Here is a 20,621-nt window from a genome sequence, read left to right as displayed (position 1 = left end):
TTTCCCAAATTGGGCGGCCTCGTCTTAGACAGACAACACACAGAACCACAGTAAACCGGCATTTGCCCAAATGTCATGTATGTAGTGTGTTTGTCCGGTGATGGAATGGGAATGATTTCCTAACTTGCTTTTAGGCAATTGGCCCCTTCAGGCCGTGAAGAAAGTAAAAGGGGCGGCCTCTAGCTCACCCAGTAAGAGCGTTCGCCCCATGTTGGCTGAGTCCTGCAGCAGCGCAGGTTCGAATCTGACCTGCTGCCCTTTGCTGCGTGTCATCCCCCATCTCTCTCCTCCTTTCCTGCGTATCCACTGTCTCTATGTAATAAAGGGAAAACCCCAAAAAAATAATCAATAAAAGAAAAAAAAAAACGAAAGTAAAAAATGGAAAGTGAATTGTCCACAGTTGTATGTAACATGTTTTGATGCCATCAAGGTAACATGATATGTCGCAAATTGCAGTCCCATTCCTATTTATACCATTTCGAGCCCTTGCAACGTCACAAACTCTACTTACACTTACCAGGTGACATCAGTTAAAGGAACACGCCGACTTATTGGGAATTTAGCTTATTCACCGTAACCCCCAGAGTAAGACAAGTCGATACATACCCTTCTCATCTCCGTGCGTGCTGTAAAGCTGTCTGACAGCTCCAGCGGCATCAGTCCCTAACAGAACAGGCAGGCGAATGGTTCCAGTAATCCTACTGCTCCGAATAAGTGACAAAATAACGCCAACATGTTCCTATTTACATGATGTAATTTGTAGAGTCACAGCGTGTACAAAAAACAACATAACGTGAGACACAGCCATCTTCTAACAGTAAACAAACCGGGAACTATATTATCAGGCGGAAGAATAAAGTACTTGGGCGGAGTGATATGCTCGCAGCAAGCTTGTCTGAGAATATAGTTCCCGGTTTGTTTACTGTTAGAAGATGGCTGTGTCTCATGTTACGTTGTTTTTTTGTACACGCTGTGACTCTACAAATCACAACATGTAAATAGGAACATGTTGGCGTTATTTTGTCACTTTTGTCACAATTCGGAGCAGTAGGCTAGTTGGAACCAGTAACCTGCAGGATCTGTGCTGGACTAAGCTAATGCTGGAGCAGTCAGACAGCGTTACAGCACGCACGGAGATGAGAAGGGTATGTATGGACTTGTCTTACTCTGGGGGTTACGGTGAATAAGCTAAATTCCCAATAAGTCGGTGTGTTCCTTTAAGTCTGTGAGGGTTCAGGGCTGAGGGTTTAGGGCTGAGGGTTCAGGATTTAGGGCTGAGGGTTTAGGGCTGAGGGTTCAGTGCTGAGGCTGAGGGTTTAGGGCTGAGGGTTCAGGATTCAGGGCTGAGGGTTCAGGCTTCAGGGCTGAGGGGTTCAGGGCTGAGGGTTCAGGGCTGAGGGTTTAGGGCTGAGGGTTCCGTGCTGAGGGTGAGGGTTCAGGGCTGAGGGTTCAGGCTTCAGGGCTGAGGGTGAGGGTTCAGGGCTAAGGGTTCTGGGCTGAGGGTTTCAGGGCTGAGGGTTTAGGGCTAAGGGTTTAGGGCTGAGGGTTCAGGGCTGAGGGTCTAGGAATGAGGGTGATGGTTCACTGCTGAGGGTTTAGGGTTGAGGGTTTAGGGCTGAGGGTTTAGGGCTGAGGGTTTAGGGCTGAGGGTTCAGGGGACATTGGGATTGGGCCTCACTCTGAGGTCAGAGTGTTTTATTCCTACAGTAGTTTAGCTTCCAGTGCCATTCCAAGGAGAGATTCTGGGACGCCTGATAAATGTGTGCTCAGGTCTGTGCATCACATGGCCACTTCCAGGTAGATCCCAGGGTTAAAGCGTCATCTTGTCTTGGTCCTGATTTCTAACCTCTCTCTCTAGACCACGCGGAGCGAGTTTGATTCCAGTGAGTTCGAGGTGCGCCGGCGCTACCAGGACTTCCTGTGGCTCCGAAGCAGACTGGAGGAAAACCACCCGACACTCATTGTCCACGTACGTATCGGCACACCACACCAGCTGCTTGACGCATCTGCAGTCCACGTGGACCAGAGTTCTGGGATGTTTCAGCTTATTTAACCCTTTGGTTTGTCGACTGCGGTTTTCAAGCCTCGAGTTTGGCCATCGCCATCTTGTTTTTTTCACACCGGACGTGGCGATTTAAAAAAAACCTTTTTTTAAAGATAGGGTGGAGCTGGGGAGGATGACGCTTCTGAAGCAAGTCATCCAGTGGAGATTTGCCGGCGGGTAAAGTCCGACTTCTGGATACTGTCGCCATTCATCTGCATGTACAGCAGTACAACGAAATTGCTCACTTTCAGACTTCTTTACAAGCTGACTTCTTTTTGCAACCAGTGGAGTTGCCTCCTGTTGGAAATTAGATAGAATGCAGGTTGAGGCCCTTCCGCATTGGCTTAACTTTTCAGACCCAGTACCTTCGTTTATTATTTTTACAGTCTATGATTTAGAGTGATATCGAATGCCATCAGGTCCGAAAAGCAATAAAACCCTCTTGAGATTGAGATGTCCACAGCAATTAAACTAGCTCATTACCTAGATTTTCTTTACGTACAGTTATTACTTTGCCTATTACTACTGTTTTTTTTATTTTATTATATATATTTTTTAAATAAAACACATACACATACTACCTCGCACACATACAAGGCCTGAATGTGTGTCTGGCTGTGTCCTCAGCCGCTGCCGGAGAAGTTTGTGATGAAAGGCATGGTGGAGCGCTTCAACGACGACTTCATCGAGACCAGGAGGAAAGCCCTGCACCGCTTCCTCAACAAGATCTCGGTGCACCCCATACTGTCTTACAGCCAGCACTTCAAAGTCTTCCTCACTGCAGAGGTCTCTCTCACACACACACACACACACACACACACACACACACACACACACACACACACACACACACACACACACACACACACACACACACACACACACACACACACACACACAAAGGTTCGATAACTTGGTTTTACTTTAGAAAGCTTCTTATTCAAAAAATCCATTCGCAGTACTTCCACTACAGATTAGGCCTACATCAGACATGGATTCCAAGTAACTACACGACATTATATATTATATAACATTACATATTGTGTACGATTGTATTTCATATTATTGTTCAATATTCTTATGTATGCACCAACAACCAAGGCAAATTCCTTGTGTTACTTACCTGCCAATAAATCCTGATTCTGATAATCCGTCAATCTAGAGATTGAACATGGTAATCAGTGATCTTTAGAGGTGCTGGCAGGTGTAATTCTGAACTTTGGACGGACCCAGGCTAACTACGTCCCGACTCCAGCTTCGTACAACTCTGTACACTGTTGAACTGTACTGAACACGACGATATCAGTTTTCCCATCTCCCTCTTCAGAAAGGAAATACCTGTAGTTTCCAAAGTGTTGCACTATTCCTTTTTTAATTCTTTACGTGTCAAATCCGTTGCAGAATGTTTTTTTTCCCGCTAAGCCACATGTACTGTATGTCTGCCGGTTGATTCCATGGAGCCCAATAGTCCCATATTCTCTCTTTATTCAGCTTTATTCCCCCTTTCATTCATTCATTCATTCATTCATACAACCTTTATTGAAATCATTGAGACAAATTACAAAGACAAAAATCAAACAACAACACAGAAAATAGCGACACCATCACAAAAACTTTCTGAATTGGAACAGTGATTTGATAAAAAAAAAAAAACAGGACAATAAGGATGCAAAAGAAAATACAAGTATGTAAAGCAGTTACAAGTAGAAGTTTGCAGGTTTGAAACCAGATTTTCTAAATTGTCCAAAAGGCACAAGTGAGTTGATTTTAAGTAGGTGCTGTTATTTGCTCCAGGAGTCACCCCTATTTTCCACCGGGCGCATCTGCGCGAGCAATCGCCCAGCCCTAGCATCACGTCTCTCTTGGAGAGAAGACCATCCAACACTTTCATATAAAATACAATGATGTGTACCATAGATATGACCGGTTATGAATCTCAAGGCGGAGTGATAGACGGAGTCCAGAGATTTAAGAGATCAAGAGCACTCAGGCATCTTTTTTACGGTCTATAAAACTCCAGTTATATGTAATGCCTTTCGGACATTGGACATATGGATGTTTAGGAGCTGATGCTAATTAAAGCTCTGGCGTGTGACCCCGGCAGGATTTGATGTCTCACAGGAAGCAGGGTCCGGGCTTCCTGAGCAGGATGGGGGAGACGGTGAGGGCGGTGGCCAACTCGGTACGAGGCCTGAGGAGCCGGCCGGAGGAGTTCACGCTGATGCAGGAGTATGTGGACGACTTCAGTAACAAGATCTGCTCTGTGGACAAAGTCACTCAGCGGATCATCAAGGAACAGAGAGGTACTCCTAACGGGCACACTGAGGACTTCATTCAGTCATTCAGGTTCTCCGCAGGGTTGTGCGGCGGGGGGGGGGATGTCACTGAAACGGCCCATTTCTGCCGGACCGCCTGAGGACAGTAACATGTAGTATCTTTATGTATTCCTATAAACTGACTAGGACATTCAATTTATTCAATTTCTGTCAGGTCCATCAAAGTCAAGAACAACACAGACAATAAAATACGCTTTAGGACATTTTATTGAATAAATTACCAATTTGGCGGTGTGGCCTCTGCTCAGAGGAGCCCCCTGACCTTTCACGAGCACCATGAAAAAGCAGCAGCATTAGGGGACGCTCACACAGTTTAGGACTGGGAGAGCTAAACTATTCCCCCATATGAACAGAGTAGCAACGATGACATAGAAGCGTATGCCACGGTATACGGCGAGCGGAGCTGCGGGGTGTAGCATAGATGCGAGCAGCAAGCCGTTATGAGCAAACTAAAGCAGCTTTAAGTAGGGCAGCCTGATTGTAGTGTAGCCATTTTGCAGTGAGGGGGGTTGACCAGTTGATGCACTGATGCAGCTCAGCTGATGCAGTTTGGCTGACGCAGCTCGGCTGATGCGACCATGTTGACGCATCAGCTGACGCTGGATGCTCAGTTTATAACCCAACGGAAATAACCCAACACGTACCCGTAGCGTAATACATGAATAAAATAGTAAATAAATGTCTAAAATGATTGTTTTCAAACATTGCTTGGGCTCGCCGGCACGTCTTTTGTCCTCAGAGGGTTAAATGTGATGCTGGTGGTTTTATTCTCATCACATTTTGTTGGTAAAGTGACTAGAAAAAGCTCAAATACATGTAGAGGAGTCAATGTCTTTCTCTCTCAACTGAAGTGGAGTAGAAGTGTGAGGTGACATGAAATGGAAATGTGCCCCAAGGTTGTACTAAATGTACTTGGTTTCATTCCCTCTGAACTCGCGGCCTGTTTCAGTGTGTCCTCTGTTCTTCCAGAGTATTTGGACGAGCTGAAGCAGTACAGCCCCACCTACAGCCAGTGGGCGGGGTTGGAGGAGGAGCTGGCCGAGCCGCTGAGGGGCGTGGCCAGCTGTGTGGAGCGTTGCGGTCTGGAAACAGAGGAGCAGATCCAGCATCTGTCTCAAGTGCTCGTCCCCGCTCTGCACGAGTACGTCCTCTGCGCCGAGACCCTGAAGGTGAGCCGTTAAACACAGGAGAAAATCAAAGATTGATTATTAACCGCAAGGGGCATCACTTGGTTTAGTTTTCGTGTTCCAGCGGGGAACTTGAGACTGTTGATTCTTTGGTTGGGGGTGGGACCCTAAAGAGAACTGTTTTGGTGTTGAGAGAAAAGACTTATTTGCTGCACTAAGTTACATTTTATAACTTGAAGACATATTTTAGATACTTTGTTAACCTTAAAAATAAAAAAAAAAACTGTGTGCAGCTCTATTATCTGAGCAAATACAAGTATCGGATCGGGACTCGGTGTCGGCAGATATTCAATATTTTTTTTAAAATGATCGGGGGGTCAGAAAAGCTGATCGGGACATCCCTACTACTCACTTCACGGCAGGAGACCACGTTCAGCCCCGACCAAAACGTAGCAACATTTTTTTTTTTTTTTTTTAACTGAGACGGGGGTGCGCTGATCGCCCAGTTTGTTCCTGAGTTTATTTCCTGGGACTGTTTGATCAAAAGAAATGGACGTCGCGGGTTCTGCAAACCTGACTGCACCATATGGATTGCTTCGCATTTGCACAGCATATCCATCTGGGAACTTACCGTTGGAGAACTTTTGGGAAGGGGCAAAAATACTGGTTAGCTGATTGGATAAACCATCTGTCTATCACCACCTATGTTGGTGATAGACGGGCCAAATCAACCAATCAGATCAACGAAGCGTATGAAAATACAACCACAAGCCCCTGCAGCTGCAGGCAAAGCATAGCTCGTTAGCTCAGCAAGCAAGCAACATGTCGGTAAAGGACATTAGCAAGCATTAGCGAGCGGCTAACAGAATTAGGGCTACCGCTGGCTGAAAATACTGGTTAGCTGATTGGATAAACCATCTGTCTATCACCACCTAAACCCGCCTCAAAACCAACGCTGATTGGTCGGTCGTTTGGCGAACCGCTCCAAATGTTCTCTATCTCAAGATGCCAGACTGATCTGCGAGTGGAAAACTGGAGCTCGCCAGATCAGGACAGTCTCACGAGGCTAGGTTTCTGCTGTCTTACCGTTTCTTCCATTATGTGACTGTCTGCACACTTTAACGTAGTACAGTCACTTAGTACAGAATGAACACCTGTCGTGGCCTCTCTCCATTGGCCTCCTGTACGTTTCAGGATCGATTTGAAGATCTTATTGCTTGTCTTCAAGGCTTTGAATGGTCTGGCCCCTTTGTATCGGGCTTCGCTACACATCAGTCAGAACACTGATGTCAACCAACCGCTTGCTTTTGGATGTTCCAAAAGCGAGGCTAAAAAGTAGAGGGGATCGAGCTTTTGCGGTGGGTGTTCCCATCCTCTGGAATAGTTGTATATTTGACAGCGCAGACTATATATACTTTTAAATCCCTGCTAAAGACGCACCTTTTTACTCTGGCCTTTGGTCCTAGCTGAGTGTGGACGTTAAATGTCTTTTACTGTGTTCGTTGTTCCATGTTATTTGTAACTATGTATTTTTATGTGATCATTTTTGTATTGGATATTCTGTCTTGTTCGGCACTTTGGTGAACCACAGTTGTCTTAAAGGTGCCCTGCCACACAAAACCGTTTAAAAAAAATGTTAGGTCCATATTTATTTGTGTTATGTCGTGAATGTGAAAATGAACTGCTAGCTCCTCTGTCAGCTCTAGCCCCTGAAAAGAAATAAGCAGAGAAATCAGACCAATCACAAAAGCTGGTCAGTCTGACATCATGTTACCTGAGCTCATTACTGTTCATGAGCTCGCCCAGTTGGGCTGGGTAAAGGATGCTGATAGCCAGGCTCTCATAGGCTAGCTGTTAACCAATCAGAGTCAAGCAGCTTAGCTCGTTGAATATTAATGGGAACTGGCACAAATCGAGCGGAGTCTTCCTGCAGGCTTTCTATACAACGCTAGAATGGCTTGAAACAAGGTAACCAAGGCATCCACCATTTCCACCAAGAATGTTAGAGTCCATGGTAGAACTTCTGACATTACCACAAAGTCATGAAATATGTGTGGCAGTGCACCTTTTAATGTGCTATAGAAATACATTGGACGTTGACATTTCACACTACGAAAAACACTCACCGAGATCAATTGTTGTGGGAAACCTGTTTTAGGCTGTTATGAGACGGAGAGACAACATCCAGGCGGAGTTTGAAGCCAAGAACGAGGCCCTGGCATCCAGAAGAGTGGACCAAGAAGCAGTAAGTGCAATTTTACATCCACACACACACACTGTTGGTTGGTGTGTCCTCCAGTCATCTTCTGGAGGTGTAATAAAGTGAGGCATCTCCCGCAGGACCACCCTCAGCTCATATTGGGGAGGAAGGAGAGCTTCCTGGGAGGATTATCAAAATATCCAGGCTTGTGGCCTGGAAGTCAGTCCTGAGCTCAGTGGGAATACGAGCCATCAATATTATTTCACACTGTAAGCCCAGCAGCTAATCGCGGCGTAATGAAAATTCCCATATAGCCTCTATAGATGGTGACTCGCTTCAAAATGTCAGGAGACAAAGAGCGAAGACGGAAAGTTAGGCAAGCAAAGGACAGAGCTATTTTCAGTCACTGCACTTGAGGTGTGTGTGTGTGTGTGTGTGTGTGTGTGTGTGTGTGTGTGTGTGTGTGTGTCTCTCTCTCACTCACCCAACTGATATCAAATTCCATCTGTGAGATTTTAATTAAGAAGCAGGACTGAGATTTCCCCCCACAGACTTGGATTATATCCCTGCTTTAATTAGGTGTGTGTGTGTGTGTGTGTGTGTGTGTGTGTGTGTGTGTGTGTGTGTGTGTGTGTGTGTGTGTGCGCTTCTGCCTTTTAACAGATATGCGCTAATGAGAAGGGAAATGTCAAATAGACGCCTTTGTTACGGCTTCCTTCTTATTGTGTCTTTTTTTGTCAAAGAGGCGATGTGGCCACACACTGGGCTGAATGAGAGGCCGCGCAGCTTTCATTCAGCTTTTATCTGATTTCATAATGTATTAGTTATGTGGGGAAAATGTTGATTGGTAAGAACCATAGACAGTTAAAGAATGGACAAAGTGACGCCGTAGACTTCCACGGAGACCAGTGAAGGATATTAGAAGTCACTTTTCCAGTGAGCGCTGAGCGTTACTGAGCAGCCTCCAACTGAGCTTGAAGACGTAGATGTGACGTGAGCAACCTGTCTGAAAGTGTGAAGTCTTCTGGTAGCTGTGCCGAGAGAAATCTCAATCATTCCCAATCTCACAGAGACGGAGAGCGTAGGTATATGTAAGGAGATAACATAGGCACAGGCTAATTATTGCTAACTAACATGCTAGTTAACATTAGTAATGAAACTTAAACAGCTAATGTAAGTCCAAACTGCCTGCGAGCTTCTCCTGACTATATGGTAATATAAGTACAGAAAGTCGCGTGGTTATGATACAATCGTTAGCCTATTTTTTACAAAAGTGTCTGCTACGGAGCCATAACGTGAGATACAAGGAATGTAGCCTTTTATACATTGTCGTGTTTCTTTGAACAATGGACAGATAAAGTCTTTAAACGCTTCAGATGTAAAGTTATTCGCTGTCAAAGTGACGCCAAAATAAATGGGAGTCAATGGAATGCTAACAGCGGGGGATGGCTCGTTAGCATCAAAATGTCTCCATAGGAGCTACGCTTTGCGGACGCTCGCTTACCACCTTGGTAACAACTTTTCATTTGAGGAATGAGGAAGGAAACGCTGTGTTTCTGAACAGGGCCGGTTGGGGAGCAGGGTGATGGAAACCTTTAGGGCTTCTTTGTAGTAAACACACCATATTCCTGTATCTACAGGATGAAGTGGCTTACTCAGAGTCCATCAGCGGGCATGTCAGTGATACTATAGATGTTCGAGTACAAAAAAAAACAAAAGACATTTTGTCTGCATGTCCACAAGTTTTCAACACACTGTGGCTCTGTTTCTATGAGTGAGAGGAGTGTCAAAATGTACCGATTGTGAAAAGGTCGTTTTTGTAATTTTTCAGTTTTTTGCTGTTGTTACCATCCTTCCACTGCATATCAACAGAGACAGAGAGAGGGGATATGTTTTTTTTTTTGTGTGAGGACTGCAGTTTGTCCCCATAACTTCCACTAGAAGTGCATTAGGTCACGATCTCTTTCCAGCTAGTGTGAACAGGAGGAATGATTACAGCAAGAAAAACGTGCTTCAGCGTTGATTGAGGAACCGGACTACTATCTTAACACAGACGTGAAAAATTAGCAAACCTATTCTTTGACCTACTGATTTAATTTGACCATTTAGTTGTGAGGGAAAACACACACACAGATTTAAATTTAAGATACTGGGTGAACTGCTGCTAAAAATGTCGTTCATTTTGTACAATGACCAGAAATCATCTGATTCTGACACACAGACCTGTACTGTAGCACAGGAGTAATGAACATCCTAGAGCACACGTGTTTGGCCGCGGGACCAAATCCGGCCCCTGCTGATTTTGTTCCGGGCCGCATATCAATTTAGGTTCACAATCAATTTTGGCCCGTCTAGTTTTTGTTGCTTTATCGGACGTTACTTGTAAATTTTCTTTTTTTGCTATGATGGCTGAGGAACTTTTTCCCTGACTTTTTTGGGGCTTGATGTCAACCTAACTGTAAGTGAGAAGACTATATCAGACACGCAATAATACAGTCAAAGATATCTGACTTTTTCACATACAAAAAAGCGTGTCAATAAACTTGACAAGTCTTTGATGTAATTCTCATCTTCCAGTGTGGCCCTTAGTGAAGTGGAGTTTGACACTCCTGTCCTAGAGGCTGCCTGCAGGCCTCTGGATATAAATTCTTGAATTAGATTTTTTCCCCCTCACACGTGATACAGATCATATGTTTTCTGACCAAGAGATAGCTGAATGGACTTGTGTTTTTGGTCCAAAACGGCCAGCATGGCTGCGATGCTAATTTGATAACTGGAAGGCACATTTCATAACCCAGCGGTCTGTAACACAAAACATGTGGCGTATTATTTTTTTTGCCGCTGTGCGGGGCGGTGTGTGTCTTTAGAACACTGCCATCACTTTGTTTTCTATCGGATCTGGAGCGAAGCCTGGAAAAGATTGGAACGATCCTCCAGAAGGCTCAGGTATGAGCAGACACTCAGAACTGTACTCACCGGTACGATGCAGATCTGTTCTGAACTTCACACAGCACCGGATTAAATTGATCTCTCCTGTAAACATGTACTTGAAATACAAAGACTGAGCTATTCCTGGGAATCAACCTCTCCACAGACACGGGATGTGTTTCTATGACCGGACACAGCCAGCAGGGGGCAGTGCTGCTCTGATTTAGGAACCAGGTGTTTTTCACCAAGGCATATTCCACTATGATTGTTTAAAGACATAGAGTACTTCTGCATATTTACTTTAGTAGTAGTGCATAGAATGCAGGACTTTTAAATGTTTATAAGAATCATTAAATAATGTTGTATGGGTATTTTTACTACCTTAATACGTCTTCCAAAACTGATCTAACCCTTGTGTTGTCTTCCCGTCAAACTTTTTTATTGGCGCTTTTTCTGACGTTTTTGTCGCTCTTTTCGATGCTTTTGACTCTTTTTAAACGTTTTTGTCACTTTTTTCAACGCTTGTTTTATTCATGGTCAATAAACCTAATTTAAATGACATTATACCTCATTTTTTTAGTTCAAAAAAAGCAGAAAGAGGACTTGATGTCGCCATCGCCAATGCATTTTTTTATGTGAGTGCGCGCAGACATGGCGCATGCGTTACGTTGCACATTATGGCACATTATGGCAAAGGGCAGGGGACATGCAGCTCGTCATACGTTTCCCCAACGTTTATGCGGCAATAAAATGGAAATACATGTATACATTTAGATTTAAAAAGCAATAATTGCATGAAAACAGGTTGTTGACGAGTCTTGATTCTCGAGTCCGAGTGAAGTCTGAAGTCTTTGGGGTCGAGTCGCAAGTCAAGTCTGAAGTCAGCTGTTTGTGCGACTTAAGTGCGACTCGGGTCCGAGTCTCAGACTCCAGTCCCCATCTCTGCATGATGACAACATCTGCACTGTGAGGAGAGGTGATGTGACGTGTACTTCAGGGTCTTCATACAGTGTCAGGTTAAACTCACTGTTCATTTAATTATGCTGAAATGCAGCTAATAGTTGGTGTTCCCTAACAGCTAATACTAACTCTTGTGTGTTTAGTCATTAGTCAGTGAAACCCAGGCAGCATGGTGCAGTGGCTGTTTGTTCTGCTCTGATGTTTTACAGGCCACTAACTTTTGAGCCATTACATTGTGCAATAAAACACGTCTACTTAGTTGTGACTTCCTCCTTTTGTTCAGCTGCAGCATGGTAACTTTCTGCTGAGAGGAGGAGAAAACACCCAGTATCTGAAATAGAACATTCGTCTTATTTAAAGTGGTGAGCAGGGTTTTTTAAAGTAGTGAGCAGTTTGTCTGTCTCTCTCTCTGTCTCTTTGTCTCTCTGTCTGTCTGTCTTTCAGTCTCCTGTTCTGTGCTGCAGATAAGTGAATGCATCCCACCATCTTTTTCACATTTAAGTTATTGTACAACGTTTTGCTCACAGAACAAGCTGTATACACATCATGGACATAATATACAATGTTAATAATCTGTTAGCAAAACAGTTGCTTATTCCTAAAGACACGGAGCAACATTAGCATTCATGTGGAGTCGTAGTTGTCTCCACCTAATGAATGTATGTCTGATGTTTACTCTTCTTTCAGCAGTACAGCCGAACGTCTCGTTCTAAGCTTGTTTACAAGATACTCATTCATATATTTCATTTAATCCATTGTGTATATAGATATTATAGAGGAATCACTCATGTAGTCATGAATGATCAGCTACTTTTTAATTCATATATTTACAGTATATGTATTCTACTTCATCTAGTTAGCTTGTGTATTTGTATAAAGGCCCATCCAGGATCAGGCATATCAAACTATCTTAGGCTCTAAATGCACTGATCTATACACATTACATATTTAACTTTTGCTCTCACTTGGTTGTGTATTTGTCAGATGTAGCAGTCCAGAGCAAAAGGCGAGAACTCCGCGGCATTCTTAAAGGCTTAATGTGAAGTCAGCTTAACAACATCAATGAATAAATGCTGAAATAATTCAATAACTGGGTAGAGATATAAAGTATTCTCACGTGAAGAGCAGAGTGGGACTCAGCAGTGGTGTAGATTAATTGAGACCAAATTGTTTAGTGAAGTTGGTCAGTGTATTTTTTGACTCCAGAAACACTTACATACATAGAACAATTTAGTCTATACTGACGACGATTCATTTAGGGGATTGCTCTGGTGCCGTCGGAGGTTTCGCTGGATGACCTTCTTTTCGGATGTCCGTCCCCTTCCTCTTTCTTTGTGTTGGCGTTCTGAACTCTCGTGGATTTCTGAGGACTATGGTTAGCTGCTCCTCAGATCTCTGCAGGGTAAATCCAGACCGCTAGCTAGACTATCTGTCCAATCTGAGTTTTCTGTTGCACGACTGAAACTACTTTTGAACATACGCATGATCCACCAAAACAAGTTCCTTCCTGAGGCCATTTAGCAGAGATACTGGGGGCTCCGGCGCTTAGCACCGCCCAAGACGATTGTGATTGGTGTAAAGAAATGCCAATAAACCAGAGCCTGTTTTTCTCCCATCCAGGAATGCTGTGTGGACTAGACAGACTCCAGCAAGCACTTCCTTCACAGCGCTGTGGAGGAAGGTCTGACAATGCGAGACTTAGAACAACTTGACATGAGTGTTAAGTTGTGTGTGTGTGTGTGTGTGTGTGTGTGTGTGTGTGTGTGTGTGTGTGTGTGTGTGTGTGTGTGTGTGTGTGTGTGTGTGTGTGTGTGTGTGTGTGTGTGTGTGTGTGACTTGCAGCTGCAGGACGAGGTGGACGGTCTGGCGGACCGCGTGGAGCTGGCCAACAACGCCTTGAAGGGGGACTGGTCCCGCTGGCAGAACAGCATGAGAACTGACCTCAAGTCAGCCTTTCTATCCACGGCCGAGAAGAACGTGGAGTACTACGAGCAGGTGAGTTCCAGATTGGGACTTTGTGGATGGAATCACCCTTTAAGACCTCTGAACGTTAAAACTCTGCTCTAAAACGGGGGATCAATATTTCAGGGTTCATGAAGCCAACAGTATTGATTTAGAATACATGAGCTATTAGGACGGACTAATTCCTAATTATAGAAGCCCATCATCAGTCTTGGAAACTTCTGTCTTCACATATCTTCACACATCAATGGGACGGTTAGTATGAGTTTGTATGATAGGAGGGGGGGGCAGCGCTAGAAGACGTTGGGGTACAGGAGCAGCTGATTGGCTCTTTGAAGTCAACCGTGATTAGTAATTGGCTCCCAAATTGATATAAGCACTTGTAGGCTGAGATATTGTTGGCTAGTTTTAATTTAGAATCAAACATCAGATTTTATAAACTACACGGGTTTTGTGTGCAGGAATCTTAATTTGTAAAGTAACTAAAGCTGTAACAGATGAATGTAGCGGAGTAACTAAAGTAACTAGTAACTAAAGCTGTAACAGATGAATGTAGCGGAGTAACTAAAGTAACTAGTAACTAAAGCTGTAACAGATGAATGTAGCGGAGTAACTAAAGTAACTAGTAACTAAAGCTGTAACAGATGAATGTAGCGGAGTAACTAAAGTAACTAGTAACTAAAGCTGGAACAGATGAATGTAGCGGAGTAACTAAAGTAACTAGTAACTAAAGCTGTAACAGATGAATGTAGCGGAGTAACTAAAGTAACTAGTAACTAAAGCTGTAACAGATGAATGTTGGAGTAACTAAAGTAACTAGTAACTAAAGCTGTAACAGATGAATGTAGCGGAGTAACTAAAGTAACTAGTAACTAAAGCTGGAACAGATGAATGTAGCGGATTAACTAAAGTAACTAGTAACTAAAGCTGGAACAGATGAATGTAGTGGAGTAACTAAAGTAACTAGTAACTAAAGCTGGAACAGATGAATGTAGTGGAGTAACTAAAGTAACTACTAACAGATGAATGTAGTGGAGTAACTAAAGTAACTAGTAACTAAAGCTGTAACAGATGAACGTGAGGGAGTAACTAAAGTAACTAGTAACTAAAACTGTAACAGATGAATGTAGCGGAGTAACTAAAGTAACTAGTAACTAAAGCTGTAACAGATGAATGTAGCGGAGTAACTAAAGTAACTAGTAACTAAAGCTGGAACAGATGAATGTAGCGGAGTAACTAAAGTAACTAGTAACTAAAGCTGGAACAGATGAATGTAGCGGATTAACTAAAGTAACTATAACTAAAGCTGGAACAGATGAATGTAGTGGAGTAACTAAAGTAACTAGTAACTAAAGCTGAAACAGATGAATGTAGTGGAGTAACTAAAGTAACTAGTAACTAAAGCTGGAACAGATGAATGTAGTGGAGTAACTAAAGTAACTACTAACAGATGAATGTAGTGGAGTAACTAAAGTAACTAGTAACTAAAGCTGTAACAGATGAATGTAGCGGAGTAACTAAAGTAACTAGTAACTAAAGCTGTAACAGATGAATGTAGTGGAGTAACTAAAGTAACTAGTAACTAAAGCTGTAACAGATGAATGTAGCGGAGTAACTAAAGTAACTAGTAACTAAAGCTGTAACAGATGAATGTAGTGGAGTAACTAAAGTAACTAGTAACTAAAGCTGTAACAGATGAATGTAGTGGAGTAACTAAAGTAACTAGTAACTAAAGCTGTAACAGATGAATGTAGCGGAGTAACTAAAGTAACTAGTAACCAAAGCTGTAACAGATGAATGTAGCAGGTAACTAAAGTAACTAGTAACTAAAGCTGGAACAGATGAATGTAGCAGAGTAACTAAAGTAACTAGTAACTAAAGCTGGAACAGATGAATGTAGCGGAGTAACTAAAGTAACTAATAACTAAAGCTGGAACAGATGAATGTAGCGGAGTAACTAAAGTAACTAGTAACTAAAGCTGGAACAGATGAATGTAGCGGAGTAACTAAAGTAACTAGTAACTAAAGCTGGAACAGATGAATGTAGTGGAGTAACTAAAGTAACTACTAACAGATGAATGTAGTGGAGTAACTAAAGTAACTAGTAACTAAAGCTGTAACAGATGAATGTAGCGGAGTAACTAAAGTAACTAGTAACTAAAGCTGTAACAGATGAATGTAGTGGAGTAACTAAAGTAACTAGTAACTAAAGCTGTAACAGATGAATGTAGTGGAGTAACTAAAGTAACTAGTAACTAAAGCTGTAACAGATGAATGTAGTGGAGTAACTAAAGTAACTAGTAACTAAAGCTGTAACAGATGAATGTAGCGGAGTAACTAAAGTAACTAGTAACTAAAGCTGTAACAGATGAATGTAGCAGAGTAACTAAAGTAACTAGTAACTAAAGCTGTAACAGATGAATGTAGCAGAGTAACTAAAGTAACTAGTAACTAAAGCTGTAACAGATGAATGTAGTGGAGTAAAAAGTCCAATATTTCTCTCTGAAATGTAGCGGAGTAGAAGTAGAAAGTGGCATGAAAAGAAAAGACTCAAGGAAAGTACAAGTACCTCAACATTTGGACTGAAGTACAGTACTGGAGTAAATGTACTTAGTTACATTCCAACACTAGTTGCCTCAGTGCAGCTCTTAAAAAATACATACAATTAAATAAAATCTGTCAAATAAGGGCAGCAAAAACCATCCCATTAATACCCAAACATACATAAAATATGAGGTCAGATCCTTTAAGTGCTTTCTGCTGCTACCTACCAACTTCTTAAGTGCGTGTTGGCTAATGCTCACTCTACGACAAATGCATTCAACAGCCTCAGGATGTGTGCAGTTCCTGAGGCGAGGTGTCCTACACCCAACGGGGCATTCACACCACGATCAGGCGAATTGCCGCGGTGTCAATGAAACGGCCCATTACTGTGACGTCCTGTTGTGTTCTTTAGCATAACTACATTATATTTGAAAATGACTGTTTTCCGTCAGATCGTTTATAGATCTCGACGTTTCGGAGCGCACTCGAAAGCAGCTTCATTTCACAGGAGAGAGAGAGAGAGAGAGAGAGAGAGAGAGAGAGAGAGAGAGAGAGAGAGAGAGAGAGAGAGAGAGAGAGAGAGAGAGAGAGAGAGAGAGACTTTGTTGTTGCAGGAAACATTCAGCTATTACACAAACTCCCAGGCAGTTCACTGCTTGTGTTTAATTTTTTTTACCCTCATAATAGTCTCGCATTGCCGGACCTTCCTCCGTCACACAGCATTCCTGGATGGGAGAAAAACGTGCTCGGATTTATTGGCATTTCTTTAAACCAGTGGTCACCAACCTTTTTAAGCCCAAGATCATTGACCTGTGCCCTGGTGAAATGCAAGATCTACATATCAAATTATTGAGAGAAAAAGAATGCCAAAAACACTTCTAACTTGCGGCCTTTTATTTATGCAAAATGTATTTGAATAACATGAAATACTTTGCTCCAACATTCAATTTGATGCAATAAAAATAAATTATAATGAAAGAAAACCTGTAACTGGCATATAAAACAAGCCATACTGTAGCTATCTTGCTCTAAGAATTGTGTTATCATACCATCCATGTTAAGTAAAATTTTTTGAAGTCCTACACATACAAAGAATAAATGGGCTATTTTCTATTCACATTCAGATTATTGTGTTCATTATGGACAACAAAGAGACAAATTTACACCCATGACGATTTGAGATTGGTTTAAAGTTTAAACCAAACTCAGTCGTCATGGGTGGCGCTAAGCGGCAGACGGAGCCACGGTGCTTCTGCAAAATAGCCTCAGGAAGGAACTTGTTTTGGTTATTTTATATCGACCGGAGTTTAAAATTCCAACACAAAGAAAGAGGACGGTAACTGACATCTGGCCCGAAAAGAGGGACGTCCAGCGGGATTTTCGGCGACAACGGAGCAATCCCGAAAGTGGAACGTTGTGGATAAAGACTACTGCAGGCTACCCTCGATAGTGCTTCTTGCTGCAACAATAGAGGAATGATGTTCTCACACCGCCTCAAACCATAGCTCAACCCCCCCCCCCTCGCAACGTGACATGGACTTGCGTTTCTCCAACAAACAAAAAAAACGCTGCAGCCTAAAAGCACTACCCCGACTCAAAATGAACGGTAAGACCTGTGTTTTTGGCTGTCTACAGCTGTGGTATTTCTCTCCGGATGGGAGGAATTTGAAGAGGGAGCGAGCAGGGTGAGAGGAGACTGCGATCACCTTCTGCGTCTGGTACGTATGCCGTTTAGGAGGAGACTGACGGGAAGGTCATGTGATCTTAGACGCCAGCTGTCCCCTCTCAAGGACCGTCGTGTTGCCATGGCGCGCTGTGACTGAGGCGAGGACGCTCTCCACAGCTCGTCCTCCAGAGAGCCGAGGCCTTTCACTCAGTTTTTTTTACTGCCAGGTAGCAGATTATTTTTAGCTATAGCGGCCGAACTAAACTTGAAACCGCAGGAGAGCTGGCAACTTCAGTTGTCTGTGATAGGTCACGGTGACGGATCACTTGTTTACGTGCGAAACGTTGGTCACGTGGCGTTCCCATCCAACACCAAAGACCATGTTTTGGACGGAGGCGCACACAAACCACTGTGATTCAAACAGACAACTGAGCCATCGCCATGACGACTGCCACGTGCGGATGAAGACCATGAGATGCCGTGGAAAAGGCCCAGAAAAAGCTGCTAAGGTTGGTCAAGTTCTCACAATAAGTCATGATATAAATTGTCACTTTTGTCTGGACTGAATGTTCAAACAACTCCTCGCTGTTTGAACCTGAGAGCGTTTATTCCGAGAGGACGGAGATATTGATGGAGGAGAAAAAAAATGCGGACGAGACAATCGGAAATCCAGATTAACGAGCAAAGAGCCAGCAAAGACGGGCGGGGGAATTAGACGTTCAAAAAGAAGAAGAATAGAGCTGTTTTGGAAGGAGAGAGCATTACAAGCAGCAGGAGAATGAGGCGCTGAAGCTGTTACCGTAACAATCATTTACTCTGTTATAGCTTTTTGTTAGTCCTGCTGGAGTCTTAAGCATGCAGTTAAGACAGAAATATGCTTCCGTCTGCTTTGGATGTATTTTGGTCCTGGAGGCTGGAGCTCCGCCAGCAGAGGGTAGCGCCGCTTTATTTCTCCTCAAACAACTGGCTTGTGAAAGGCTGTCAGCTCCTACACTGCATTTCCTGTGGAAGCTCTTAAAGACCTTTTTAAAGTCTGCTGATTATCAAAAACACCAATTAGACGAGTTAATGTGTCATTTCCCAGAGCCCAAAATGACACATTTAAATGCCCTCTTCCGTCCGACCAACACTCCAAAACCCAAAGACATTCAGAAACAAACAAGCCAATGTTTGAAAATTTAGAGATGCCGATTTGGTCATTGTTGCTTTTGACGATTGATCGGCTGAGCGTCTCACTTCTACTTCAGACGCCAAAACTTAAAGCTACAGTGCGTGGCTTCTGTCCCCCATAAGGAGTTCTACGTAATGACAACAAAACTTGTACATGATACAAGCCGCTTCTGCTTGTTATACATCAGAAGAGAATGGTATTTGGGTAGTAATAATAATAGTAAAGACAGTGTTGGTGTCTTTGTGATATTTGGGTTTTGTCTCATGGCCTGCAGCAGCAGCATGACACAAACACTCATCACCCAGCCCGGTGGCCCGCAGCGAGCAAATGCAACACAACAAATGAGTACTAAATAATTTTTTTGTGCCTTATACATGGATACAGCAATGGATACACACGACAGTACAGACAAACAAGGCTGATTTCTGCATGTTTATGAGTTTTACCACGGATAAATTTAGCTCTTACTTTGGATTATTTCAGAAATGAAATATTAATGCTTCTCCAAGGTTCTTAATTTGAACACTCAGAGGTTTGGGACACATGTGTGTATTAATGCTGCATGAGGAAAGGCTTCCATTTTTATATGAATAACATAACAATGTTGGAAAATAACCAATAATAGTCTCTAGCATGTAGGGCTGGGCAATATATCGCTATTATATCGATATCGATATGTGAGGCTAGATATCATCTTACATTTTGGATATCGTAATATGACACAAGTACATTATAGTAAAGTCATTTTCTGAACTCACCAGACTGTTCTATTATTTGCCTTTAGCCACTTAGTCATTATATAGTTATTTGATCAAAAATATCTCTTAGATTTTCTCAATATCACCCAGCTCTACTGGCATGGTATCATGTCTGCAGCCATCAGCTGCTGATCATAACATCAACATTATCACACAGTGTGGTAGTAAGCAGCACTTACAATGAGTTTCATGTTATGGGAAAGATGTTAGCAAGGTGTCTATTTACAAGTCGTAGTCGTTTCTGTGTCCACCTTATGATGCCAGTCCAGTATTCGCTCTCTTCTAGCTCTTGTTTTGGTCTCCACCGGCTCCTGAGGGAAACACCTGTGTATTTAGCTGCTAAATGATCCGCTATATTCACTAGCTCGTCCCTAGTCTCACATTGCCAGACTTTCCTCCACAGCGCTGTGGTGGAAGGTCTAGCTTGTCGACACAACACTCCAGGATAGGAGAAAAACACACTGGTTTATTGGCATTTCTTTAAACCAATCACAATCGTCTTGGGCGGCGCTAAGCGGCAGACAGAGCCACTGTGCCTCTGCTAAATAGCCTCGGGAAGGAACTTGTTTTGGTGGAACATGTGTACGTTCAAAAGTAGTTTTAGTCGTGCAAGAGAAAACTCCGATTGGACAGATAGTCTAGCTAGCTGTCTGGATTTACCCTCCAGAGATCTGAGGAGCAGTTAACCATAGTCCTCAGAAATCCACCAGAGTTTTCAACGCCAACACAAAGAAAGAGGAAGGTGACCGAGCGGATCTTTGGGCAGCACCGGAGCAGTCCCCTAAATGAATCGCCGTCGATATAGACTAGCTGGTTTCTAACTGTGTCAGTCTGCTGTTTGCTGCTGAGCAGGTAGACTACACTGGCTTTATCAGAGCTGCTGCTGCAGGACACTTGGTTGATGAAAGGCATAACCAAAACAGCA

At 43.1% G+C, this 20,621-nt stretch overlaps 1 protein-coding gene across 1 annotated transcript in view; it reads left to right on the top strand.

Moving 5' to 3' along the window:
* Positions 1-20,621, top strand: part of snx7 (sorting nexin 7) — a 55,025-nt gene that overhangs the window by 20,609 nt on the left and 13,795 nt on the right. The window contains exons 3-8 of the mRNA XM_039790331.1: positions 1,859-1,969; positions 2,672-2,830; positions 4,149-4,347; positions 5,350-5,549; positions 7,666-7,752; positions 13,438-13,590. Coding sequence (XP_039646265.1) covers positions 1,859-1,969; positions 2,672-2,830; positions 4,149-4,347; positions 5,350-5,549; positions 7,666-7,752; positions 13,438-13,590 — 909 coding nt within the window. The remainder of the gene's footprint in view (positions 1-1,858; positions 1,970-2,671; positions 2,831-4,148; positions 4,348-5,349; positions 5,550-7,665; positions 7,753-13,437; positions 13,591-20,621) is intronic.

Source organism: Perca fluviatilis, chromosome 22, assembly GCF_010015445.1.
Source record: "Perca fluviatilis chromosome 22, GENO_Pfluv_1.0, whole genome shotgun sequence".
NCBI classification, from domain to species: Eukaryota; Metazoa; Chordata; class Actinopteri; order Perciformes; family Percidae; genus Perca; species Perca fluviatilis.
The sequence above is the reverse complement of the archived record's forward strand: the minus strand, read 5'-3'. Positions and strand labels throughout refer to the sequence as shown.